This window comes from Rhinolophus sinicus, linkage group LG16 (genome assembly GCF_036562045.2).
Source record: "Rhinolophus sinicus isolate RSC01 linkage group LG16, ASM3656204v1, whole genome shotgun sequence".
Lineage (NCBI taxonomy): Eukaryota > Metazoa > Chordata > Mammalia > Chiroptera > Rhinolophidae > Rhinolophus > Rhinolophus sinicus.
In genome coordinates, this window is record NC_133765.1 from 4977646 (window position 1) to 5005274 (window position 27629).

Sequence of the window (27629 nt, forward strand, 5' to 3'; positions counted from 1 at the left end):
AAACCTTTTCAAATTACCCCAGACCTTTCTTAATTCACTGGCAAAATAAAGTAACTAATCTTGACATTATTTCCCACCTCCAATTAGAGTTTAGTTCCTCTGATGTCAGATTTATCTTGTTCATCTTGGCAATTCTACCACTCAGCACAGACCTTACAGAGCAGTCACTCACTAAGCATCTGTTCAGATTAATGTAATTTTTACAACCAGAGTGTGCATTTCTGTTAATTATTCTTTTGCAGGGAACTGCAGTCTGATCTGTACTTTATACCTCAAGCATCTAGTACAAGGTAATGAACTAAATGTAGATTCCCCTTTTATTTCTTAGATGGCGGCTAATTTTCTGTTCTACCCCATGATGTGTTTATTTTTTTATTTATAATTGTATTGTAAATGGCTGTCCATCAGTGAAAGGTATGCCCAAAAAAGCTGTGCCACCGTTGGCCTGTGGCCATGGATCCCTGGCCCACTCCAGCTGCAGAACTTGGCTCTGAGGCTCTTTCACTGCTGCTGTCTGCAGGGCAGTGGGCCTCACGTGCAGCAGCTGTGGCCTGAGGTCCAATAGGCCTGGAAAGGCATGGCAGAGATGGAACCAGCCTGGCCAGCTGGCCACCCTCACGCTCTCCTGTCGGACGTGAGCCCCTGGTTAGCAGTGATTGAAAACAAACAAGAACTAAGGCTCCTGAGGTTAAATAACAGCCCTCAAGGTCACACAATAGGCGAGCAGCAGAGTTATAGGCAACCCCAGCCCATCTGACCCATTGTTCTGTGATGTCACTGTCCTCCAGAAACCCCCGGGGGGTAAGACACTATACCCAGACCCCTCCTCACCTTAAGTGGAAACTCCTTGAAGGCAGGAAGCCTGTCTGAAACTGACCAGGCAGAAATCTCAGACATCAACAGGATTAGTATGGCTAACTAAACAATAGCATCTATTGCTATCCTTTTGACACTCCACTGAAATAAAATTAAAGGAATGGAAAGGTGGAAGACTGCAAGGAACAAGAACTGGAAAGGACACATAGCAGAGATGGTTTCAAGAAAACCTTGGGAGATTGAAAATGGGTGGTGGGTTGGTAAATGGCCTAGGAAAGTGGAAGAAGTTATGGCTGGCTCCCCAGCTCACATGCAAGGCACTGTGCAAGGGAGGACACCGTCCCCTGCCTCATGCGTTCCTTACGCCTCTTTTCCCACTGGTGGCCATCCCCTCAGGGGTCTACACTCTCTGGGAAAGCTGCTGCCTCCAGGTTGGGAGGGTTCAGGCACAGTAGAGTGTGGGTAAGAGCCTAGAAGGGGGAATAAGGCCAATCTGAACAAGGGGAACCCCGCCCATTCTCCCCACCTGCTCCCAGAGTATCTGTAGCAATAGACCAAAGTATTCTTCTCTGGAAACATTAAATAGGTCTAAAAACAGTATCTCCAAACACTGATGTTTGGGGTTCTCTCATTGAAGCAGCCCACCACAACCCAGTCACCCCACAGAGCAGCACCCCTGTCACCAGCCTCTCCTAGCACTCAGTTCCCAAGTGGCTGGTTAGTGCCTCTTCCTTAAACTGCTCAGTCAAGAGCCAGGCAATTGAGTAAATCACATGGAAGACTGAGCAGAATAGGTAAATGTTTAAAAAAAAAAAAAAAGTAAAATATCCTCAGAGAGAGACAGAGAAGATAGCATCCATTTAAAAAGTACGTGATGCAAAAAGAAACATACTCAAGAAAAACAGGATCCAGGGAATAACAGAAGGACTAGAAGACAAAAGTTGAGGAATCACCCAGAAGGTAGAACTAAAGGGAAAAGAGAAAAAAAATTGAAAAGTGACTTAGAGCCGCTACAAGAGTCCAATCTATAAAAAACAGGAATGACCAAAGATCAGAAAAAAGAGGGAAAAGCATATCAAAGAAATGCAATAACTGAACGTCTCACCATTGATGACCATAACTGTTCCAATTCAAATGACCCCCAGACGTGCCACAGAAAGGAGAAAGTTTCATGCCAAAGAATAGCACTGTGAGATGCCAGAATATCAAGGATAAAAGGAAAATTCTAAAATTTTCTATCAATAGGAGAGAAAAAAAATAGAACATATAAAAGGATCAGGAACAAGAATGTCTTTGCACTTCAGCAGCAATAGTGGATGTTAGAAAGTAACAAATCAATGCTTTCTTCAGAGTTCCAGGAAACGGGTTCAACAGCAGACACAGAGGCCAGTCTCAGGTTACTGATGCAGAGGCTGCCAACAGCCCTATCAGACTTGATACAGTGTGATAAGTACAGGCATTTGAAAAAACACCTGTGATAGGAGTGTGGAATATGTTCGGTAAAGTGTTTAAAAGAGAAAGGGGAAGAGTGGAGAGAAAAGAGAATTGAAAAGAAAAACAAACAGGATAATTGCATTGAAAGTGACAAGTGAGCACATTGGAAGTGAGTCAATGCACAAAAACTGTGCAAACTATTGGACACACTGTGAAGCCTGCCTGAGGACACCCCTGTCAGTCATGCACAAACACCGACTATCGATGTCATTCAGACGGGGCAGGGGCCATGGCTACACCACCAGGAAAGCCCTGGGCAGGTGAGATGGAAGAGAGAACCAGATTCTCAACCAGAACGAGGAATCAGTAGGTAGACTTCCAAATCAATACGTGTAAATACAGAGTACTATATGTATCTTACTTGGAATTATGAAGGAAAATGTCAGACAAAAAATTAAAGAGTTCAAAATGTCATTTCTGGATAGTGGGAGGAGGGAGGCTATACAGTATTTCTTTTTCTTCTTTTTTCTTTTTTTTAAACAGGACTTTATTGGGGAACAGTGTGTATTTCCAGGACTTTTTCCAAGTCAACTTGTTGTCCTTTCAATCTTAGTTGTGGAGGACACAGATTCAGCTCCAGGTCCAGTTGCCGTTTTTAGTTGCAGGGAACGCAGCTCACCATCCCTTGTGGGAGTTGAACCAGCAACCTTGTGGTTGAGAGGACACGCTCCAACCAACTGAGCCATCTGGGAGCTCTGCGGCAGCTCAGCTCAAGGTGCCAGTGTTCAATCTTAGTTGCAGGGGGCGCAGCCCACCATCCCTTGCAGGACTCAAGGAATCGAACTGGCAACCTTGTGGTTGAGAGCCCACTCTCCAACCAACTGAGCCATCTGGCACTGGCCCATGTGGGAATCGAACTGCACGGGAGCTCCAACTGCCTGAGCCACCCAGCCAGCCCCTACACAGTATTTCTTAATAAGCATTTCTATGATTTGACTTTCAGACTTTGTGAATGAGTTACTTTAATTACATTTTTAATTAATTGAAAATAAGTCATTCCAGGGGGGTGGAGGGAGCATCCACACGAGGCTTTCCCCTGCAGAATGCTGGAGTGCTGAAAATCTGCACCAACTTCAAAGGGTCTTGCTTCCCTACCATCACTGGCCACAGCTTACCCCCACCGCCCACTCCAAGCCCCTACCCAGATCGCTGAGAGCTGGAGGACTTGAAAGAAGCCACGGGAAGACAGCGCCACCTCGTGGAAATGACAGGAATGGCTGCTGGTCTTCAGGAGACAGGGTCCAGGTGCTTGAAGAACTCACTCATCGTGCCTGGGGACCAGTGCCTTCTCCCTCCCATTCAGCCACAGTCATTCCCTGAGTGCTAGCTCCACACCAGGCGCTGGCCTAGGGCTACAGAAACTTAAATCCCTTTCTTCAAATGTTCGAGCCAATGGAGGGCAATGCAGAAGGAACAATAAAGTGCTAGGTGTGCTGCAGCAGAGGCCAGTGTGATTGTAGGAGCCCCCCGGAACAGTGGGTAGTGGCCAGGAGGGCCCAGCATCCACTGGCATCCTTTCAGTGCACAAACAGTGCCCAGGCACAGGAGCATGGCTAAACAAGACAGAACCCAGGCCCAGCAGAGCTTACTGCTGCAGTGAGACAGATAAACAAAACACAAAAACTACCCAGAATGTTAGAAGGCAATAATAAAGCAGGGCAGAGCTCTGGGAGAAGTTACAATTTCAAATGGGTCCTCGAAGGAAGCCTCACTTCGAGGTGACCTCAGAGAAAAGCGGGGAGGAAATGGAATAGCTGTGCCCCGCAGAACTGGCAGAACCTGGGGGTGTCCAGCACGTTAGAGGAACAGCAAAGAGGCCAGGAGGGTGGAGCAGGGTGGGCCAGGGGAAAGCAAGAAACACTGGCCAGGTCACAGAGGTCATGTGGGAGGCCCTTTGAGGCCATTCTCAAACTTGCACTTCACTCTGCTCGAGACAGTGTGCACCTGGAGTTCATTTGGAGGGTGACATAATCCGAGTGACATTCTCAATGGCTGCTGTGTTGAGAAAAAGTTATGAGAGAGTCAACAGTGATAAAAAAAAAGGGGGGGGGAGATTAGTTCCAATGCTGCTGCAATAATGCAAAAAATTATGGTAATACTTGAGGTGGTAGAACTTATTTGGATTCTGGATAAATTTTGAGGATAAAACTAAAGATAAAAAGGATTTGCTGATGGCTGAGTGTCAGGCATATGGAAGGAGAGGAGTCAAAATTGACTATAAGGTTTACAAAGAGTGATCAAAAAATACAGTGACTGTTTAAATAAAAAAAAAATTTTACAGTAAAAGACACATTGCCATTAATCCCCCTCAAAATACTCTCCCTTGCATTGAATGGATTTATCCCATTGTTCTTGCCACTTTCTGAAGCAGTTCTGGAAGCCCTTTTTCGTGAGCGTCTTTAGTTGTGCTGTCGTGGCTGCCTTGATGTCCTGAATCAATTCAAAACATTTACCTTTTATGGTCATTTTGACTTTGGGATAGAGCAAGAAGTCTCATGGTGTCAGATCTGGTGAATAAGGTGGATGAGGACACATCGTAATGTTTTTATTTGACAGAAGTTGCCATACCAGAAGCGATGTGTGATACGGAGCATTGTCATGATGGAGAATGAAGTAAAGGCACTCACAAAACAGGACTCCCAGAGCTGCTTCAGAAAGTGGCAAGAATGATGAGATAACTGTTTTCAAAGTGAGGTGGGTATTTTGAGAGGGATTAATGGCAATGTGCCTTTTACTGTAATAAGGTTTTTTTTATGTAAACACTCACCATAATTTTCAATCATGCCTCATAGGGCCTGTGCAATTGGGGGAAGATGATGTTGCACTTTACTGAGAAAAGGGGGGCGGAATGTGGGGCAGGTTCTAGGAGGGAAACAGACCAGCTCAGTTCCCTGGTAGCTCACTGAGAGTGGCAGCCTCCCTGGGGGCGCGCCCAGAAGGCAGAGGTAAGACAAGAGGAGTTCAGGAAAGGTTCCTGATGGGGACAGACATCTCGGACTTATGAGCACACAGATCCTATTTAAAGCTATCTGGATGACATCACCAGATCAGATGGAGAACTCATTCCAAGGAATGAGCCATAAAGAATTTGAACATCAGAACTCAGGAAGAGAGAAATGACCAGCACGAAACACCAACAAGGAGCTGCCCGTCAGATTAAAACCGGAAACGGTATCCCAGCTGTCAAGTGAGGAAAAAGTTTCAAGGAAGAGGTTTATGGTTGCTGACAAATAAAATCAGGCAGGTCAGAGGTGACAAGGACTGTTTAAATTTATAACGTGGAGATCACTGGAACCTTGAAAAGAGCAATGTCAATGGAATGGTGAGGGTGGTAATGTGATCACCACAGTTTAAGAGAGCTCAAGAGGAAAGGGTCAGGGCAGCAGTGAGTACGGACATGGGGAGATTTGTTGAAAGGGGAGCAGAGAAACCGAACAGCCTCAGGGCAGGGAAATGAGTCAAGGGTTTTACTTTTAGAAGAGAGAAATAGTAACATGTTTGCATGCTGGTGGGAATGACCCAAGAGAGAAAATTTGATGATACAGGGCTGAAGAGGGAGTTGCTGAGCCAGCTCTTCAGTAGGTGACACAGGGCTCAGTGCATATGTGTGGAGCTGGGCCAGTGCATCTACAGTAACAGGGAGAGGCAGAGGTGGGTACAATGCTGGTGGACAGATAGTTGCTGTTATCTACTGTACACTGACTCTCCGTCACTGTGGGAGCTAGACCTCTGTAGACAGACCCCAGGAAGGGTCAGTCACCTCTACAACTTTGACAGAACTGGAGTAAGCCATCCTTACAGTACATCCCATGTTTCATCTTCTGGGCACCCTTTGGAGACATTCAGAGACCTCAGTTGCCCAACTCACATTCCCTATGTCTTGCAGTCTGCAGAGCACTGCTAGCATGAATGTGCAGCAGAAATGTGAGACCAGCTACAGAGCTGGCTAAGGCAAGCCTGTCTCTGACATGGAGGCTCCAGCTTTCTGAGGCCCAGAGCTTTGGGCCCAGTGCCATGCAAAAGGGAGAAGGACAGGCAAGTCCACTTGTGGCTTTGGACATAGGGGAAAGCATGCATTTCCAGGCCAGGACACTGACATCTCCCCCCACCCACACAGCCTCCATGCATGCACCTCCATTGATGCCCCCCCCCACACTCCACACAGCCTCCGTTCAGATACCTCCATCAATGACCTCCCCCACAACACACACATGTTCTCCATGCAAGTACCTCCAGCAGCACCCCCCACCCAGCCCCTCACAGCTTCAATACAGGTACCTCCAGCAACAGTCCTGCCCGCCCTCCAAGCCTTTGAGACCTCCATCCAGATACCTCTATCCATAACCCTCCCTCCCACACCCTCGGTGCAGGTACCTCCATGGATGACCCCCTTGCTCAGGCCATCCTTGTTGTCTGAAGTCAAGAGCAGCTCCACAATTCCTCGGTCCTCCAAGGCCTGTGGGGGGAAATGAGAGTAATCAAAGTCTGTCATTCCTCGGCGCTCCTGCTGTGTCACACAGCTGGGAATGAAGCCGCCAGAAGAGAAAGAGGGAGAGATTCATATAAAGCATTTATTTCTCTACAGGAAACAGAGAAACACACCCTGTCTACACGTGGCATGTTCAACAAAGCTCCCATCAGCTGGAAGTCCAGCCATGGCAGCAGCAGGGCTGTCAGGCTCTGGCAGCCTTTGGCTGCTCCTGATCTGGCAAAGTGCCCGGTCTGGCTGCTGTGCTATTCCTAGACAGGACTACTCAGAAGCCAACTCGGCAAGGCCAGCTGCCATACTGTCACTCAGAAATAGACCGCAGGGACCCAAGAGTGGGTCAGGGCCTCCGGGACAGCCCACCCCTCCTCTTTCACCCTCACCAGAAGCAAGCAGTCCATCCCTTCCCCACACCCAGAAGGGTGGGCTCTGGTTACCAGCCATGTCACAGTCACGTGCCCACAATACACTGCACATGCCCAGAACAGGAAGTGCTCCTTCAAGGTTGTAAATCAAATGATGAAGTGGAGGAAACACACGCTGTGCTGAGGGGCAATAACAATTTTCCCACTCAGAACAACTGCTAACACTGTGGTGCATTTACAATCATTCAGGCCTCTGCCAAGCACTTTACATAGACTGTCCTATTCAGTCTTCACAATTAGCATCTGAACAGTACAGACTCAGAGAGGTTGGGCAAAGCGTCAACGGGTATACGGAGCTGATGAGCATGAACCTGAACTCAGAGTCTGTCTACCTTCAAAGGCTCTTCTCTGGGGCTGTGGGCAATCTGGGGTCAGAAACACCAGCAAGGGGGATTTGCCCATCATTTCCCTGTAGGTATTATGACAAAACTGCAACCCAATTCTTTTGGAAATGAGAGGAGTCAGAGGGATAACACAGTAGATGAGTAAAGCTCACGTCTGATCCCAGATGCTGGTAAGGAAGGAACAGAGGGGCCCTAATTCCTGAAACAAAAGAAGCTGCAGGAATTTAACCCATTAGGCGAGGTGAGATTTTTATGAAAGCCCTGTACTCACCAGCTCTCAACCAGTCATTCACTGATACTTAACAAGCTTCCCTTGGGTTCCCACCATGTGCAGACAGCCTCGTGGGGGCTGGGAGGCTGTAAACATGGACAATAACCGTCTTTTGTAGCTGTACCATTCACACGTGACCTTTCGCAGGCACTGAGTTACTGGCTACACACTGTAAGGGCTGATTACTGCTTCCTGAGCACCAGCCATCTGCCAGGCGCAGTTGGGGGCCTCATGACTATTATTCCACTGCGTTCCCACAGCAGCCTTAGCGCACGGCATTCTCGTGTCCATTGTGCACACGGTGGAAAGCTCATCATCTGTGCTGATGCTGTCCACATGTCTGCAACACCCCAGAAGTTACATGGCAGCTCAGGAGAGGACCCTCCCAAGAGCTCTAGGATGACAGAGGCTGTGCCGTGCTGCCTCTCTCTGCCTATCTGACTCACACGTGGGTGCCTTTCCCAGATACCAGGGAAGTGGGACTGAGCAGGGAGGTCCCTGAAGGACCTCCTCACCCCCCTCAGTGGAGCTCTCCTCCTCTGCAGCTCAGGAATTCGGTAAACACAGGCTAGAGAAGCCGCAGATCCCAGAACTAGGTGGAGGGCGTGGGGTGTAACACAAGGAGCACGCCTGCCCTGCACCCAGCTGGGGTCTTCCTGGCCACTTCAAAGACAAAGATGAAGACGGCTCTAGCTGGACTTGGCATCAGGACTGAATGCTCTCCCTTCCAGCATTAGGAATGTCACTGTCACTAGAGACAGTCTTGCTCCCTACGCCAAGGGCTTTCTGCCCGGGAGAAGGGTGGGGAAGAGTGGATAAGAAGCTACAAGCTGAAACTGAAAAAGAAAAGAAAAGAAAAAGCAATCATAGAAAACAGATTACCCCCAGAGAAATAAAAATTAGACTAACAGCTGACTTTTCAGCATCAAAATGAATGCTAGAAAGACTAGAATAATGTCTTCAATGTGCTGAGAGAAAATTTTCAACATAGAATTGTAGCTCAGGGAAAATATCTTTCAAAATTGAGAGGTATATAAACACAAACCCAGAAAAGCAAAAGTGTAGAGAGTTTGGTCCTAAAAACTCTCAGTAAAGAAATTTGAAGATTGTTCTTTAGGATGAAGGAAAGTAATCCCAAGCGAAACTTCTGAGATACAGGAAGGAAAGATGAGGAAAAAAGTGGTAAATTGGTGGATCAATTCATTGACTATATAAAATTATAACCATATTTTTGTGGAGTTAAAAAAAAAGGAGAGAGAAATAAAATACAGGACAATTTTATACAATATATATATATATATATATATATATATATATATATATATATATGAAACTACAAGCTGAAGTGCTCAAGCCTTAGTCTACCTCTGCAGGGACTAAAGTAATTTCCAGATGGAAAATGAATCTGCCTTTGACAGAAGAAGAGATGCAGCCAAGCACAGCAAGGGCCAAAGCAAAGCAGCTTTAATTAGGTGAATTCACAGAGGCCACTTAACATTTCCTCGACTCACATCATGGCTGACCATTCAAAGTACTCCGAAACCAATACCAGTGATTCTATCAAAGTCTTATTCACTGACTACTTACTGTATGTCTAGAATAGTCCTGAGCCATGTGACCACACATATAGGCACAATTCAAAGAAGCAAATACTCCTATTAGTCGCACTCCATAGAAGAGAAAATGGAGGTTTTAAAAAATGCATTTGTTCATTTGTCTCAGCTACTAAGGCACAGAAACCAGGCTGAGTATTAGCCTGTTCTTTTAAAGTGTTCCTCTAGCCCTGCCCTTCTCTGTTTTGCCATATATTAAATCCATGGTCCTCCACCTCTCCCACACTTTGGAATCAGAAGTGTGGTATATGGCCTGGGCATAGATTTTTTTAAATTCCCCCAGATGAAGCCAGCGTGCAGCGGAAGCTGGGAACCACTGCTTTAGATGCTGAAATGAGAGCAGCTTCTCCAAAAAGACTTTCTACTCATCACCACTCAGTTAAGTCAAATTTTTTTCCCAGCCCCTGCAACACTATGTATGTAATGCCATCCCCAATTAAAATCAATCAATAACGGGTAAATAAGTGACAACCCTGTTGAAATAAAAGTGTGGAGAAAGAACTCACAAATTAATAAATGGTACTGAGAAATGTGGTATCAATACGAGAAAAATACTAGACCCACATGTGACACCATAGCCCATAATACATTCCAGAGGAAGGAATGTGAAGCAATGAACCGACTGACACTTACTTTCTTGATGTAAGGCATGTAGGCAGGGTCTTTGTTATAGGAACCGTATTCATTCTCCACCTGCACAGCAATGATGGGTCCTCCGTGCTTGTACTGGGGAGAAGAGAATCAATCAGAGCTGAGTTTGTAGTGGCAATTGTATTGTCTAATTTCACCAAACTGATCACCAATTACTAGCAAAACATCCCATTTGAAAGCAAAAGTCTCAAGAAAATTGGTATATAATTGAGAGTGACGTCAATAAGACACAGAGTGGGAAGTTTCAGGCCCGTGTTTCCCTAGGGAAACATCAAATAAATAACTACATAACTGACCAAAACACCTTTATAGGAGCTTGGAAGCCAGTGAAATGTTTAAGCAAACAAATAAGTGCTCAATCAATAAAAAGACACATTCAAAAAAGTAGGAAACGTCATGGTGTTTTGCTTGCCCTTGCCCAACCCCACCCCAGCAGAGCACAGCACAGTCAAGGAAAAGCGTCCCAAATCCCAGTTCCCTCCCTCAAGACAGAAGCAGCAAAATGGAATTTGTTTGCAATGTTCTGGGCTATCTGTAGGCTTCCCAGCAGACTAGTTTTTTCTCATCTGACTTAGAGCTCAGACAGGAAATGTTGGCAAAGTTTGGACTTCCTCAGGTTCATATGTTTCTTTAGAAACTATTTCTAGAGATTTACTTTGTTCCTCCAAATGAGCCATGTTCCCGTTTCTTGTATGCCTTGTGTTTTTCTTGTTGAAAACTGGGCATTTAAAAAAAGCAGTCAGGGCCGGCCCAGTGGCTCAGGTGGTTGGAACCCGATGCTCCTAAGGCGGAGGTCGCCTGTTTGATTCCCACCTGGGCCAGTGAGCTGCGCCCTCTAAGACTAAGATTGTAAACAATGGCTCTCCCTGGAGCTGGGCTGCGGTGAGCAGCTGGAGGTCAGTGTGAGTGACGGGCAGCCGGCAAGAGCTACCATGAGCTGCTGTGAGCGGCCCACTGACTACCGGGGAATAACTGCCTCAGCGGGGAGGAGGGGAGGGGGGCCCGTAAGGCTCATAACACCAACATGGGCCAGGGAGCTACACAACTAGACTGAGAAACATCGGCTTGAACCGGAGTGGGGGGGGCATGCGGAGGAAGGGGGGGAAATAAAAAATAAAAACAGTCACCTCTCCCAGTCTTTGCAGATTTGAGGGGCATGCCATCACTATTTAGGGGGCTCCTGAGCTTTGAGATCAGTCCAGGGTGAAGGCTTAAGACCGTGTCAAATGTTTTCTGGACATGGGTCCTGTCTGGTCTGTGTGTGCATTTTTCCCCCACTGGCTGCTTTTACATATTTTACTTTCTCAGAGTCTCATACCAGCTTTTTCTCATGGCCTTAGATGTTCTATTGTATTCCTCTGCCTGTAATACCTTGCCCCCAGGCATCCATGGGTCTGGAGTCACCCTGAAGTTTTCATGTGCTGTGACCCACCACTGTTTCAAAGAATTACATGCAATGGACTTACTAGACAATGAATATAAAACAACTGTCACAAATATGCTCAAAGAGCGAAAGAAAATCATGGACAAAGAAATCAAGGAAAGGATATATGAACAAAATGAAAATATTAATAATGAGATAGAAGCTATAAAAAAAGAACTAAACAAATTCTGGAGCTGAAAAATACAATATCTAAACAGAAAAATTCACCATGGGAGTTCAACATCAGATTCAAATAAGCAGAAAAAGGAATGGGCAACCTTGAATGCAGGTCATTTAAAATTATTGAGTCTGAGGAGCAAAAAGTAAAAATAATGAAGAAAAGTGAACAGAGCCTAAGGGACTTACGCAACATCAGTAAGCATATAACGATACTCATTATCTTCTCCCCAAAAGGAGAAGAAAGAAAACGGCAGATATATTACTTGAAGAAATAATGGCTGAAAACCTCACAAATTTGAGGATACATGGATATACAAAGCCAAGAAGCTTCAATGAAATCCAAGCAGCATTAACCAGGAGACCCACACCAAGACATATTACAATCAAACTGTCAAAGCCAAAGACAAAGAGAGATTCTTGAAAGGGGCAAGAGAAAAGCAACTTGACATGTACAAAGGATCCCCAATTAAAGCTAGCAGTGGATATCTCATCAGAAATCTTGCAGGACAAAATAGTGAGATGATATATTCAAAGTGGGCAAAGGGGAAAAAAAACAAAAAACAATAAACCGAGAATACTTTATGCAGCAAAAGTATAAAATGAGAGAGAAATCTCCTTCAAAAATGAGGGAGAAATCAGGACATTCTCAGACAAGTAAAAACTGAGAGATTTAATTACCATTAGACTTGTCTTAAAATAAATGCTACATGGCAAAGAAAAAGCAACTATGGCAACACCAGCACTTGAGGCTTGAAGAGGGAGATGAGCTAAAACAGGTATAGTTTTTCTTATGGAAGAAGATACAGTTATTTCATGATGGCATTTGCACCTCCAAAACTCACAGATGGTCCCAAAATGCAGACAAAAATGAGTACCTGGACACCCCTAAACCATCAGCTTTTGAATGACCAAGTATTTGAAGAGAGAAATCTGCTTGGAAAATGGTTTGACAAATGGACAGATTCTCAAAGAAGAATCCTGACAGGCCTGTTTGAACACTGCTCCTTGTCACAGCAAAAGTTCTGCTGTCGAAAGCTTCAGGAAAAAATTCCTGCAGAAACTCTGGAATTTACTACCAAGCTTCCAAGGGTGTTTGTTATCTTTACACATCTTTTCTTTCCTGGACCCCCAAAGCCTTTGTCATTGTGCACAGGTGAGCTGGCTTTTGAAAAACTTAACTGAGCTGGATCAGCTCTGGATGCTCAAATGTTTATGGTTTAACTGGTACATCAGTTTTTCTCCAACTCCCTTTGAGCAGGGTATATGGAAGAAGGACTATATTCAAACGGTGAAAGAATTTCATGTTACCAAGCCTAAGACACCTCCCAAAGATGGGTTTGTGATTGTTGATGTTCAACCAGTTACAAGCAGTTCTCTGGAGGGAAAACAGTCTTCTTCATCAACTTTCCGATCCTCTTCCTCTTTAAGAAGGAAGAATCAGCCAGGGGAGAAAGAGATCCCACCCTGGCGATCCTCTGATAAGCATCCAACTGATACCATCCGCTTCAATTAACTGGACAACTGTGACCCCATCGAGCCAATCTGGCATGGAAGAAGGAAAAGACATGAAATGATCCCAGGTTCCAGCTGACAATCACATGATAAGGAAAATAAATTGCAGGACAGATGTAAGCTAGAAAAGCACAGTCACTGATATCCCTAAGTACAGAACCCAGTTCCCCTCTACAAGTTCCAACTCATCTCACCTGGCCTCCTCGTCAGTTAATGGAGCTCCCAACCACTGACGGAACAGCGAAACTTCTCATGCACATCTTTAGAGACACTCTGGGCTTCAGTCATTACCATCCAGTCTCCAGAGCTGAAGCTGACTTAAAAATGTGGAAAGAGTTCTCTAGAAATGACAAGATGCTCTACACATTGGAGAGTTGGATGTTACTTGACTCCTGTATTGGAAACTGTTGCTTTGGGTACCTTATTGTGAAAGCGTGTTCTACAGTATTTCAGCTGAAGGCATTTGTGGCATAAATGTTGACATATTTACAAACTTAATAAATAAATAAATAAATAAATAAATAAATAAATAAATAAATGTTACATAAAGTCCCTCAAGTTGAAATGAAAGGATGCTAGGTAGCAACTTGAAGCCATATGAAAATATAAAGTTTTCTGGTGAAGGTAAATACATTTTAAAAACATAAAAGCCAATATTATTGTAATTTTAGTTTACAACTCCACTTCTTATTTTTATAGGATTTAAAGACAAATGAATAAAAAATACTTATGAATCTATATTAATGGGTACACAGTATATAAAGATGTAATTTGTGACTTCAATAACGTGAAGAGGGACAGAGCTGTAAAGGAATAGAGTTTTTGTACATGATTAAAGTTAACTAGTACCAATATAAGACAGAATGTCATAAGTTTAGGGCAGTATATGCAATAGCCACTTTTTAATCACAATTAAAATATCTATACAATGTACACAAAAGGAAATGAAAGGGGAATCAAAACTTGTCACTATAAAAAAAATAACTAAATACAAAAGAAGGCAGTCATGGAGGCGATGAGGGAGAAAAAACCTATGAGATATACAGAAAACAAATAACAAAATGGCAAAAGTGTTTCCATACCAGTAATTACTTTAAATGAATGTAAATGGATTAAATTATCCAATCAAAAGACATATATTTGCAAAATAAAAAAACAGTGTCCAACTGTATGCAGTCTATAAGACACTCACTTTAGATCTAAGGACACACATAGGTTAAAAATGAAAGAATGCAAAAAGATATTCTGTGCAAATAGTAACCAAAAGAGAGCAGGGAGACTTTAAGTCAAAAACTGTTAGAAGAGACAACAAAGGGTACTATATGGTGTGTGTGTACATTAAATTATATAAATATAAATATAAATATATATATACATATACATATACATATACATATACATATATATATAACATACATACATGACAGCTTTATAATAATAGTAAGAGATTTCAACATACAATTTTCAATAATAGATAGAACAACCCGACAAAAAACCAATAAGGAAATACAGGACTTGAAACACTACAGACCAATTAGATCTAATAAATATATAGAGAGCACTCCACCCAACAATAGCACAACACACATTTTTCTCAAGTGCACATGGCATATTCCCCAAGATAGACCATGTGTTAGGTCACAGAACAAGTTTTAATAAATTTTAAAAGACAAATCATACAAAGTATCTTTTCCAATTACAATAGAATAAAACTAGAAGCCAATAGCAGAAAGAAAACTGGAAGATTCACAAATATGTGGACCTTAACACCCTCTTAAACAACGAGTGACTCTAAGAAAAAAAATCACAGGAAAATTAGAAAATATCTTGAGACAAATGAAAATGAAAACACAATATAACAAACTTATGGGATGTAGAGAAAGCAGTGCTATGAGGGAAATTTATAACTGCAGACACATTAAAAAAGAAGAAAGGACTCAAGTCAACAACCTAACTTTTCACCTTAAGGAACTAGAAAAAGAGAGATAAACTAAACTCAAAGGTAGCAGAAGAAAGAATAATAATAAGGATTAAAGAAGAGATTAAAATAGAGAATAGAAAAATAGAGAAAAAACTAACAAAACCAAGAGTTGGTTCTTAGAAAAGATCAACAAAATTGGCAAAACTTTATTTAGATTAACTAAGAAAAGAAAAGATGCAAATAATTAACAATCAGACATTGCTACCAATTTTACAGGAATAAAAAGGATTACAGGAGAGGAATACGAACTATACACCAACATATTGGATAACTTAGATGAAACAGACAAATTCTAGAAACACACAATATGCCAAGACTGAATCATGAAGAAATAAAAAATCTGAATAGAGCTATATCTAGTAAAGAGATTTACACCAATCTTTCTCAAACTCTTCCAGAAACAACTGAAAAATAGGTAACACTTACAAACTCATTCTATGAAGGCAGTATTACCATAGCCAGAAAAAGACTCTATAAGAAAACTACAGGTCAATATACTTGATGAATACTGATGTAAAAATCTTCAAGAAAATACTAGCAAAACAAATTCAATAGCATATTAAAAAGATTATACACGAAGAACAAGTGGGATTTATTCCTGAATGCAAGGATGATTCAACAAAAATCTACATTAACAAAATGAAGGGGGGAAAAAAACACATGATCATCTCAATTGTGCAGAAAAAGCATTTGACAAAATTCAAGACGCTTTCATAATAAAAACACTGAACAAATTAGGAATACAGGAAAACTATCTCAATATAAAATAGGCTATATCTGAAAAGCCCACAGACAATCTCATGCTCAATGGTGAAAGATTGTAAGCTTTTTCTCTGTGGTTAAGAACGAGGCAAGGATTCCTGCTTTCACCACTTCTATTCAACATAGTATTGAAAGTTTTATCCAGAGCTATTAGGCAATAAATAAATAAATAGAATCCAAATTGGAAAGGAAAAAGTAAAATTATCTCTGTTTGAAGACAGTATGATAATATATATAGAAAACTATAGATTCCACACACGCACACAAAAAAACTATTAGCACTAATAAACAAATTCAGCAACCTTGCAGGATGAAAAATCAACACACACAAAAATAAATTCTGTTTCTATACACTACCAATGAACAATTCTATTTACAATAGCATCAAAAAGATTAAAACACTTAGGAATAAATTTAATCAAGGAGGTAAAATACTTGTACACTGAAAACAACAAAACATTGCTGAAAGAAATTAAAGAAGATACCAATAAATGAAAAGACATCCTGTATCCTGTGTTCATAGATTGAAAGACTTAATATTGTTAAGATGTCAGTATAACCCAGAGTAATCTACACATTCAGTGCAATCCTTATCAAAATCCCAATGACGTTTTGCTGAAATAGAAAAATCCATATGAAATCTCAAGGGACTCTAAATAGCCAAAACCATGTTGAAGAAAAAAAAAAAAAAAAAAAAAAAAACAGAGTTAGAGGTCTCATACTTTCTGATTTCAAAACTTACTAAACGTACAAAAGCCATGGTAATCAAAAGTCTGGTACTGGCATAAAGACAGATATATAGACCAATGGAAAGAATAGAGGCCAAAAATAAACTCTCACATGTATAGTCAAATGATTTTCAACAAGGGTGCCAGCATTAGTCATCTTTTCAATAAATAGTTATTTATGGGGAAAATTACATAGCCGTATGCAAAAAAGTGAAGTTGGACCCTTATCTTGTACCATATACAAAAATTAACTCAAAATAGATCATAAACCTAAACATAAAAGCTAACACTATAAAACTCTTAGAAAAAAACAGGGGAGGAGCTTCGGGACATTGGATTTAGCAATGATTTCTTGGGCATAGAACCAAAAGCACAGGCAACAAAAGTAAAACTAGATTATGTTAGACTTAATCAAAATTTAAAACTTTTATGCATTAAAGGACACAATCAACAAGAGTATAAAAAGCAACCCTCAGAATGGGAGAAAATATTTGCAAATCATCTGATAAAAGATTGATATCCAGATATATAAAGAACTCCTGTAACTCAACAACAACAAAAATCTCAATTTAAACAATGGGCAAAGAATTTGGATATTTCTCTAAAGAAGATATATAAATGGTCAGTAAGCACATGAAAAAATATTCCATATCACTAATAATTTGGGAATTCAAATCAAAACCACAATGAGATACCACCTTATAACCATTAGGACAGTTTTTATTAAATAAACAAGAAACAACAAGAGTGGGTCAGGATTTCAAGAAATTGGAACTTTGTGCATTGCCCATGAGAATGTAAAATGGTGCAGCTGTGGAAAATGTATGGTCGTTCTTCAAAAAATTAAACAAAGCTAACCATATAATCCAGGAATATCACTTCTGAGTATATATCCAAAAGAAGTGAAAACAGGGACTCAAACAAATATTTGTACACCAATGTTCATAGCAGCATTATTCATAATAGGCAAAAGCAACTGAAATCTCCATTGATGAATGACTGGATAAACAAAATGTGGTATGTACATACAATGGAAAATTATTCAGCCTTTAAAAAAAAGAAATTTTGACATATGCTACAAATAGATAAACGTCGAAGACATTATGCTATGTAAAAGAAGCCAGGCATAAAAGGACAAACATTGTATGACTCTACTAGTATGCGGTCCAATTCATAGAGACAGAAAGTAGAATGGTGGTTGCCAGTGGCTACAGAGAGGGGACATAGGGAGTTAGTGTTTAATGGGGACAGTTTCAGTTTGGGAAGATGAGAAAGTTCTAAAGACGGATGGTGGTGATGTTTGCACAATGATGTAAATGTACTTAATGCCACTAAACTTTACACTTAAAAATGGTTTGAATGGCAAATTTTATATTATGTATATTTTACCACAATAAAAACGTAAAATAATTGTTATACCCAGAAAAAAAATTTTTAATAGGTTTGAAATGTCATTTCCATGTTTAATGGTGCTTCTGAACCATATTCCTGGCATAACCTTCCCAATAGCCCCCTACCCACCTGCACCACCCAACATGCTCAATCATCTCGGTGATCCTATCTTCCTTGCAAAAATCTAGACAAGTAATTTCCTACATTTTTTTATGATTGGACTACCAGATTTAGTAAATAAAAATATAAGGCACCCAGTTGTACTTGAATTTACAATTAATAATTTTTTTAATGAATAATGAACGTTTTTTAATGTAAGTATGTCCCATGCAATATTGGGGATATATTCATACTAACAAAATTTATTTCTTGTTTATCTAAAATTCAAATTTAATGGGGTTCCTGACTTTTATTTGCCTACTCTACAAATGATCAAACAGTTCCTTTGATCTATAGATGCTGTTTATTCAACACTATTGATTCAATAACGATTTTTTTGATGTACTAATTTTTTATTGACATACTAATTTGTTGATATACTAATCAGTGTCATTCTTCTTGTTTTTACATAAGCAATTGGGTTAATTATTCCCATTCCTGCTTTTTTATTGCTTCTAATTATTACATGTAACGTTAAGATACTTTGACCCCCAAAATCATTTTAATACGTTTTGAATAATAAATGTGGACCATGCAGCACCTTTTGGGAAGCAGAAGGATGTACCTTGAAAAGTCATCAACTATAACTTTATAATTACAAAAAGTCCTGCTATCTTACAGGCAAGGGCCTCTCCATGTATGCTCCTCTCTATGTAATCGCTAATAGGTTTTTTCAGTTATCATGTCTATCCTTTCAGCACTGTGCCACCAAAGACAACACTCAAACAGGCAGATCTTTAAAAGGACAACCACTGCCAGCCCCTCCAGTTACAGGTCTCAGGCAGTGGCAAAGAATATGCTTCTGTGTTGAAAGGAACTGTGAGCCCCTTGGTCTGAGAACTGACCTAGGACTATTTACTACTACCTGTAGGAAGATAGGTGAAGATCAAAGCAGAGTCTGCTTGCTTTTACCTGGAGGGGCACCACCCTGGACATCAGGTGATCAAAATAAAGGTCCACTGCTTCGGTGAAGCCCTTGTAAGTTGTTCTCAGCCTCATGTTAGAGTCTTGGAGTAACCAGCTTAAATAAAAGAAAAAGGCGGGGATGCGGGGTTAGTTCCACTGTTTGTGGGTTTGCTCTCGCCAGGGTGATGTTAGTGTGAAACGGAAGCAGCTTCAGAGTGCTCAGGTATGAGTCTGGAGACCATTCCCACCCCACTCCCTCTACTCAGCCAGGTAAGTAGGAGATGATTCCAACTGATTAGGCACCACATGACCCAGCCTCAGCCCTGCACTCATCACTGCTTCCCTGTGTGAGCACACCAGCCCTGGTGGGAATTTACGTCCAGCTTCGCAGCTATAGATCTGGCTGCCAAAGTAAGAAAAGCTTTTCATTGGATGCAAGGCCCAGTTTTCAAGCATTTATTCCACAATCTCATTACAAAGGGTGAAGCCAAAGGCGTTAGGCTTTGCTAGGACTGGAGAAGGACACAGAGGCAACCTTCCAGTGTCACACAGAAAAGCAAGCCTTAAATGGAGGCTGTGAGAGGCTAATCCCACTTCCTGCTGTGCCCAGCTGCTCTCCGTGCTGACCTGGCCAACTCATTTGCATCAGCTCTTCAGAGCTCAGCTCCGATGGGGAGCAGGTGAACAAAAAGATTAATTCTTCCTACAACCTGTCTGCTGTGATCACATTCCCCAGATGAACGCAGAGCATTAGTTCCAGGGCTGGAGTCAAGGTATTTTTCCATCTCACTTGAAATTCTGAGGAAACACTTATATTTTCTTACAAAAGGCTCTGAAGCTCCCTCGTCCTGACATAGAAGCCTTAAACAGGGTCAGAAATTATCAATTTATGTTAGGTAAAAATGGATGCCGCGAGACACGTCTCCTCCATACTGACACCCCCTCATTCCATCTTACATAGAACAAGTCTAGTTTCTCATCCCCAGGGGGGTTCTGCCTGTTTTGCAGCAGTCCCTGCTTGGTGTCCCCAGGGTGTGCCCATCCTGGATGCGACCAGAGCCTGAGTGGACAGGAGCTGCACGGGGAGGTCAGAGTACTGGAGCTCCGCGCTTCTGAGCTAACACTTAAATCCGGTGCCTGCTCTGGCTGAGTCTGAGGACATTGCTGACACACAGATTCCTAATCCCCAGGTGTGGGGAGAGGCCACTCTGGCTGTGTTCACAGCCTTGTTGAATGGCACAGTGACAGGGAAGTCATCCTAGATAGCGGAGGAGATGAAGACCGAGTCTGCCTGTGCCCCATGGGGAAAGGCCGGGTTGCGCTGGAAGCAAGAAAGAAAACAAGACCGAAGAGGGAGGTTGTACTGCAGAAAGAAGCCGTTCCCACGGGAGACAGCATGGCAAACAGGCCCAGCTTTCCTCCCGCTTGGGGCGGCACAGGGTGTGGGGAGAGTGGATCTAACCACCTGGAACTCAGTGAGGATGGGAGAGATTATGCTTATTAACAAGAAAATCATTTTTGTTTAATTAATGGCAAGAATGGTGAGGATGAGGAATGAATGTGGAACCAGGTGATTCTTCTCTGGATTTCTACGCCCACCACACAGTATTCCATGGACCTTGTGGAGACCACACATTCTAAGGTAATTCATTAGGGCCTGAGATTTGAAGATAAAAAAAATAAAACAAAAACAGTAATTTGTTTCTCTTAATACTTTATCAAAATACTTAGACTTGAAAAAAAAATGGTGGTACCATCCTTAAGAAACAGATACGCAGGTTTGATTTTTCCCATTTTGTAGACAGAAAAGTGAGGTCTAGAGCAGAGAAATGACGGGCCAGCCCTCCTGTTGCAGCTCGCCACATAAAAACCACATGGAATTTGACAAGGGCAATGACTGTGGCATCATTTAAAATGACCCCATTTCAATGCTACTTATTCTGAAAAGGAACTTCAGTACAGAATGGAGGAACATACTTTCAAAGCAAAATTAAACCTACATTTGTGATTCGCATTTTGCGCAAGCACACAGGAAAACTCAAGCTGTGGCTGGAGTCCCCACAGCCCCGCTCACCTGGGCAAGCCCCCAAGGTCGATCTCACCGCAGATGTAGGGGCCTGGACGCAGAATCACCCACAGCCCGATCTCCGCAGCCATCAGGACAAAGGCCCTAGAAAGGTCAATGTCAGCAACTCTCAGGACACCTGAGCGGAAGGTGGGGATGAGCCCAGCACGCATCGCAGGGTGGCAGAGCTCCCCGGCTCCTCTCCTCGCCTGCCTTCCTCTCTCAACCAGAGCCTGGGGTGAGTGAAGGGAAGGCCGGGCCCTTACCCCCAGCAGAGCAGGGAATCCTACCCCAGGTCATAGGCCAGAGGCCCTGGGAACTGGGTTATCACTGGTTCCCAGACTAGGACTGTCGGCACAGCCCCACTGGGTCACGAGGAAGAAGGGCATCAGACAGGGGACAGGGTCCCTAACAGTAAACCTGACTCCATTGACCTTGTTACCCTCGAGGGGTAACCCCTGTCCCAGCCGGGATGGCTGGACCCCACTGCAGAGCAGGGCCAACACTGGGGATGAGGCATCTCTGGGCTGCAGTGAGGAAGGCTGGGCTCAGAGGAGGCAGGCCCTGATGCCTAGGAGTAACGGGTTTACTGCTGGAGAGCATCTGGGTCCCGAGTGCAGAGACTGTCAGTGTGCTGAGAACAAGGCGCTGGACCCCAGTCTGCCTCTGGTTCTCCAAGCAGAGCCAAGATGCCACTATGGTCCCCAATCAACCCCAGCCAGCCCCCTTCCTCCGTCCCTGGCCTGGGCCACGTCACAGAAGCAGCAACAGCACCTACTCCAGATCCAGGTTCCCAGAGAAGTCAAATTTCCCTCTTTGTGGCTCATGGAGGTTCCACGGAACATAGCTGTAATACAAAAGATAATTATAGGTCTGACCTTGTCATTTATTTCACTTCATCTCCCATATTACCGTCTTTATCCCTAAAACCCCTTATGTTGGTTGAAGATGTATTTCCTAGGTACATTGTCCTGGCAACATCAGGACTGGACCCAAGAACTAAGTGAAGAGATGTAGAAGAGAACCTGGGCCATTCCGAGGGGACTAAGGTCCCATCCTTAGGAGAAGGGAGAGAAGGCCAACAAGATATGGGTGAAGCATAAGACATGAGCACAGCGCAGCTTGGGCTGTGCTCCCCCTCCTCCTGCTGTCCCTCTCTCTCTCTTCATCAGAGAAAAAGAAGTAACTTCATAGAAAAAAACAGTTATAAGTAGAGTAAAAGAAAACCTTAATTATCAGTCCTGTTTTTTAACTGAAGCATCGAATTCCAAACTTTGTAACAGAAGGGAGGTCCTAACTCTAAAGAGAAGATAAGGAAATGAAGTAAGTTCTCTAAGGGGCCCGACTCAAGAGGCAGAGGTATGGAGTGACATGTGACAATAGTAATGACAGCTGCTCCTGTCCTGGACTCCCACCACCCCTGGCTTCTAGTGAGGCCTCTCCAGCTGCCAAGAAAGTGCATGGCGTGAAGTGAGAGGCGAGGCTTGTTTCCAGCTCAGACTCAAGAGTTCCATGTTTCAGCAAATACACATTATCCTGCTTTTATAAGACAAAAACTATTGTAGGTTGTCCTGCAATATTCCTACAAACTTCAGGAGTCCTAGAACAGGGGAATATACCCTCAGGGTCAGAACTTTCATGGGCAAATAAATGGAACCTTTAATGAATCTTTCTGAAAAATTGCACACATTTGTTTCAACTATGCTATCATAGCTCAGAATATTCCTATAACTATTTTTTAGAAATTATCTTCAAAGCCAGTTCATAAACCACCTGAGAAAATGCATGTCCTTGATTTGCAACCCCATTTTCCCCTACAAATAGAATAATATAGCCTGATAACCCACTTTCTTTCCTAGACTTGGATTCAATTTTGAAAACTAAATCCATGTAAAGGTCAAGACTTTTCCACCACTGAGCCTATTTTTTAACTGACTCGCACATTCAACATTTTATTGAGTGCTTACCACGTGCCATCACTGTGCAAGGTGTAGAATGAAAGCATTCTGAAGAAAATTCTAAAAAGGAATGCTGAAAACTGCTCAGACAGCTTCCCAAAAATAGCTACTTTGAAGACTACATTCATTTGCTGTATAAATTGGGGGTAGAGCGCTTGCTAAAAAAATTACTTAATGATAATTCGATCATCTCCTATATCTATACTCCCCTCCTTCACTCTTTTCCTTTGTACACTGTTGCTCTTTCTGGTGCCCAGACTTATATCCATTGCCCATCTGTCATCCCCACTAATGGAGAGCACTGCGGGGATCAAAAAGAAGAGAGACTGTCTTCCCATCAAAGGCTGCTCAGATTTAGGATCTGCCAGGCCTCACCCATCTGGCACGCCGGAGACCCCCAAGCTGGGCTCCCACACAGAAGCCTAGAGGCGAAACTCGAAAAGCCCCCGGGGAATAAGGCTTAGTGGCAAGTGTAGGGCAACACTCACGTGGTGAGGGTGTTCAAGCCACAGGCTTTCATCTTCAGCAAGCGGTCCCTCCAGTATGCCTGGGGCACACGGAAATAGTGCACGGAGCCTCCGAAGACCCAGAAGGTGGAGTCCTCCAGCATAAAGTTCTGGCCGTTGGTGTGCAGCCCGGCCCGCCGGTGTCTGAGCCAGGGAGAGATCAGACTGCGCCAGTCCAACCTACAAAAAGGAAAGGCAGTGGGAAGCCTCGAAGGTCACCTTCAGCAGTGAGCAGGGGAACTGGAAGAGACAGGTTTCCTCTTCTCCTTCACAGGCCCTCAGCCTTTCTAAGGAGGGCCTGCTTCCAGGGTGTTCAGAAGAGGCTCCCACCCTCCGACGTAGCCACACCTTGGAAGCAGCCTTTCTTTGGCACCACTGACTCATCTGGCCCAGCTGCAAGGGAAGCGCAAGCTGAGTGAGGCTGCAGTCAGGAACGAGACAAACAAAACATTAAACATGGAGACTGTGCTAAGAAGAGAGAGGACGAGGTGGGCGCATACTGCACGGGAAGGATGGGCTCAGCAGGCTAGAAAGCTGCCTTCTGGTGCGGCACACAGCTTCCTACAACGGCCAGCCTCCTAGGCTGTGTGACCAAATTTCAAAGTATCAACTACTTCAAACAGTACCTCTGAGCCACCTCACAGTCACAGCTGCCCGGCTCGAGGTGTAAATACCTGCAAAGAGGTATCTGGGTTAGAAAAAGCATCTGTTCAGTTCTCAAATTTTCAGGTCTTAATTATTATAAATATCTAAAGATCAAGTGTCATGTTGGCCAAGAGATCACGCTGCGTGGCAGAGAGCCCCACCTGAGGAGGCTTTGGGAAAGTTTTAGTCCCTGAAAAAACACCACTTGACATCTCTTGGATTGGCCAAGGGTAGCCCACTCAAACTGATCCCTGTAATTCAGTGTCCCCGTCTCCTGAAGGTTGTGAGAAAAAGCAGACAAGAGAAGCTGGAGGAGCCAGAGTTTCCAGCCAGGAAACTTAGGAAACTTGAAGACAGAAAACAACAGTGGTTGTCAGTCAGGTGCAAAAGCAAATTTTAGTTGGTGCATTTTCTGCACCCACTTCTCATTACAGTTCTTGACACTAGAGGGCATTTTGCCCAGCAGGGCTCCTCTGCATAAAAAAGCTCCCTAAACTGCTTCTGGTCTTTCCACTCATTTTGTAACACTGGCTAAAATGGTACCACTGGGACATGTGTCCTGGTTAAGGCCCAGCTTGATCCGTTCAATCAGTGTTGATACACACTGATTGGGGATTGTTGTCTCTTAGAAGACATGTGTGAACCAAAAGTGGGCTGACAGCAGCAGTCTTGATTCTAGACTCAACAATTTTCTGTGCCTTTAAAAGGGGCAGCTCCTTCACAAAGCGTCGCCAGCCATGTGAACCAGTGGCAGATGTCATGTGGGCACAAGGCACATGCACCCCACACACCCCATAGCTGACTCTCCCAGTGTGCTCACGGGTGTCCCATCCCTCCTGCTCCCTCTCCATCTCTGCTACCAGCACTGTCCCCCTGCTGGGCCCTGTTCCTACATACCAGCCAGTTTCACATCTACCTATAATGCCAAGTGCTTCAGTGCAGAACATGAATTTGCACACCCTACACTGTAAAGCAGCAAGAGCCCTGCTATTAATGGGACCATTTTTAATGGCATTTAGGGAAAGTCTGTGGCAGCTTTCTCTTGCTCCTCAGGAAGCTCACTTGCATCCTACCCGAATTCCTCCAAACCACAGTTATGGCCCCTATGAGGATTCCGACACAGAGTCTTCTCCACCTCCCTGCACACTCAAATAATTACAATCCAGTGTCATGAGTGCTGCTATAAGGCATGCACAGAGATATGGCCAGGGCTGGCTTCATAGGCGAGTGACCCATGCAGTCAGTCACACAGGGCCCCACACCCAGAAGGCCCCCTTGCAATGAGCAGTAAATAAGCCATCCAGATCTAATGCACAATATAAGGAATACAGGCAGCAACATTGTGCTACAATTATGTAATGTAATAAAAATCACCACAATGGCAATCATAGTACAATACACAATATACAAAGTAACACATTCTAAAATTAATTGTTTAAAAAGGCCCTACACATGATTCCAGACACCTCCTGTCTCCATTCCAAAATTCTTCATAATTTTTTCTACAAGGGCCCCACATTCTCATTGTGCACTGGGCCCCACAGATTAGGCAGCCAGGCCAACAACGGCAGAGCACAGTGGCCGAAGTGTATAGGTAACTGTTGAATGAAGAAATTACCTAAAGCACCCAGGTGCAGTCAGAGAAGACATCACACTGAAGATGACATTCTCACTGGGTCTTGAAGGTAGGGAATATAAGAAAGCCAAGGAAATGTGTGGCAAAACCATAAAAAGTGAAAGACGTGTATTCATGGAATAGCAAGCCAATGGTCTCCTGCAGCCCCCACCCCCACCCGCCCCAGTGGCCTGGGCCTGGTCTCCCTCACCCCACTGCCTGCTGTTAGTCCGCACTGGGAGCGATACAGAAATTGAGATACTTTCATAGCAATGAGAGCAATTTTATGTCTATTGAAGCTAATCATAAAAGGCTGGGGCACGTATTTTGTATATCTTTTCATTTCCTTTTTTTTCTAGTAATTTGTTTTTATTGTATTTTATCGAATAACAGACTGGAAATTTTTTTTAGAAAAGAAGAAAAGTGATTCTTCACCACAGACAGAGTAAGAAGTCCTTCTCTGGACCAGATAGAATGGTCCGGCGTTGGGCAGTTGTGATCATAGAGATGGAAAGACAAACATATTGACCAGTTCAATTCATCAGGCTTAGAAACCGAATGGAGGCAGATGTGGGAGAGACCAGAACAGTGTGAAAAGCACTTCATCAACAGCCTTCCTAACACTTACCTGAAGTCAGCGATACTAGAGGTTTGGGTTTAGCCACAATCATTCTCAAAGGTGGCAGCATATTTGAATCACCTGGGAAACTTAAAACTAACCAATGCCCAGACTCCACCCCCTGATGAATCTCTGCAGGTGGGGAGAGGTATTGTTGCTTTTTAAAGGTTCCTCCAAAGATCCTAACAGGCAAGGATGAGAGCCACTGGCCTAGGAAGACTATTACAGGAGGGACTGGGGCAAATTTGGGGGCTCTGGATGCCAGAAACAGGACAGGAGGATGCCGACAGGGGAGAAGGTGCCACAGACATCACTGACCCCTTGGGAGTCTTATCTACGGCCACTCATGGGCAAAGAGAATTATTTTTCTTACTCATTCTTACTCCTTGCCGCACCCAGGACCCAAAATTCATGCTGCAGCTGCAGGACTACAGTTCAGCTATGTTGTACCTAAAATAGTCATTTGTGGATAACCTGGGAACATTATCACTTTTTTCTTTCTGTAAAAAGAAAAGTTCCATGTTCCAAGTGACTTATAAATAGTATGTCAGAACACAGTTCTTCTAAAGGACCGCCTTTAGAAGAAGGACCACCTTCAGGGAATTGAAAACAAAAACAGTATGTTTTTGGAGGATGGAAGAAGAAGGTTTTATGATTCAGGAGGAAGATCTGGACAAGAATCCTGGCCCTACCTCTAGGAGCACTGTAACCTTGGGTGAGTGGTACCAGCTTTGTGGGCGTGAGTCTCCTTCCTCTGTAAAACAGGACTAATACCTGCCCTGCCTGCTCACAAGGGCTGTTGTGAGGGCCTGGTATAAATGAAATAGTCTGTAATGTGCTGCAAAGAGTCTTGTCACTATTGGAAATAAATTTATTTTAGCTTAGCATGCTTTGCGTATCAGAGGGAATAGCCTCGGGGTGCAGGGGTTTATGTCCCCAATATGGAATAATCCCAATCTTTCCATTCTTTCTCATTTAATTTAGCATCTAATTATATTTTCTGAGCTAGACTTTGTGCCAAGCCATCTTATTACAACTTCTAAAATTTTACAATAAAAGGTCTGTCCACTGGGATTCT

At 43.3% G+C, this 27629-nt stretch overlaps 1 protein-coding gene and 1 pseudogene across 3 annotated transcripts in view; one reads left to right on the forward strand and one right to left on the reverse strand.

Annotated features, from left to right (window-relative positions):
• GLB1L2 (galactosidase beta 1 like 2) overlaps nt 1-27629 on the reverse strand; it is a 58268-nt gene that overhangs the window by 21304 nt on the left and 9335 nt on the right. For all 3 annotated transcript variants that reach the window (XR_012492776.1, XM_074321846.1, XM_074321845.1), the window contains exons 2-7: nt 23655-23852; nt 21987-22055; nt 21218-21313; nt 19150-19258; nt 10083-10175; nt 6685-6766 (exon numbers count right to left, since the gene is read on the reverse strand). Coding sequence is in view for 2 of the 3 variants with exons in the window: in XM_074321846.1 (XP_074177947.1) it covers nt 6685-6766; nt 10083-10175; nt 19150-19258; nt 21218-21313; nt 21987-22055; nt 23655-23852 (647 nt within the window). In the remaining variant the exon portion in view is untranslated. The remainder of the gene's footprint in view (nt 1-6684; nt 6767-10082; nt 10176-19149; nt 19259-21217; nt 21314-21986; nt 22056-23654; nt 23853-27629) is intronic.
• LOC109438142 (F-box only protein 16) lies at nt 11239-13682 on the forward strand (annotated as a pseudogene).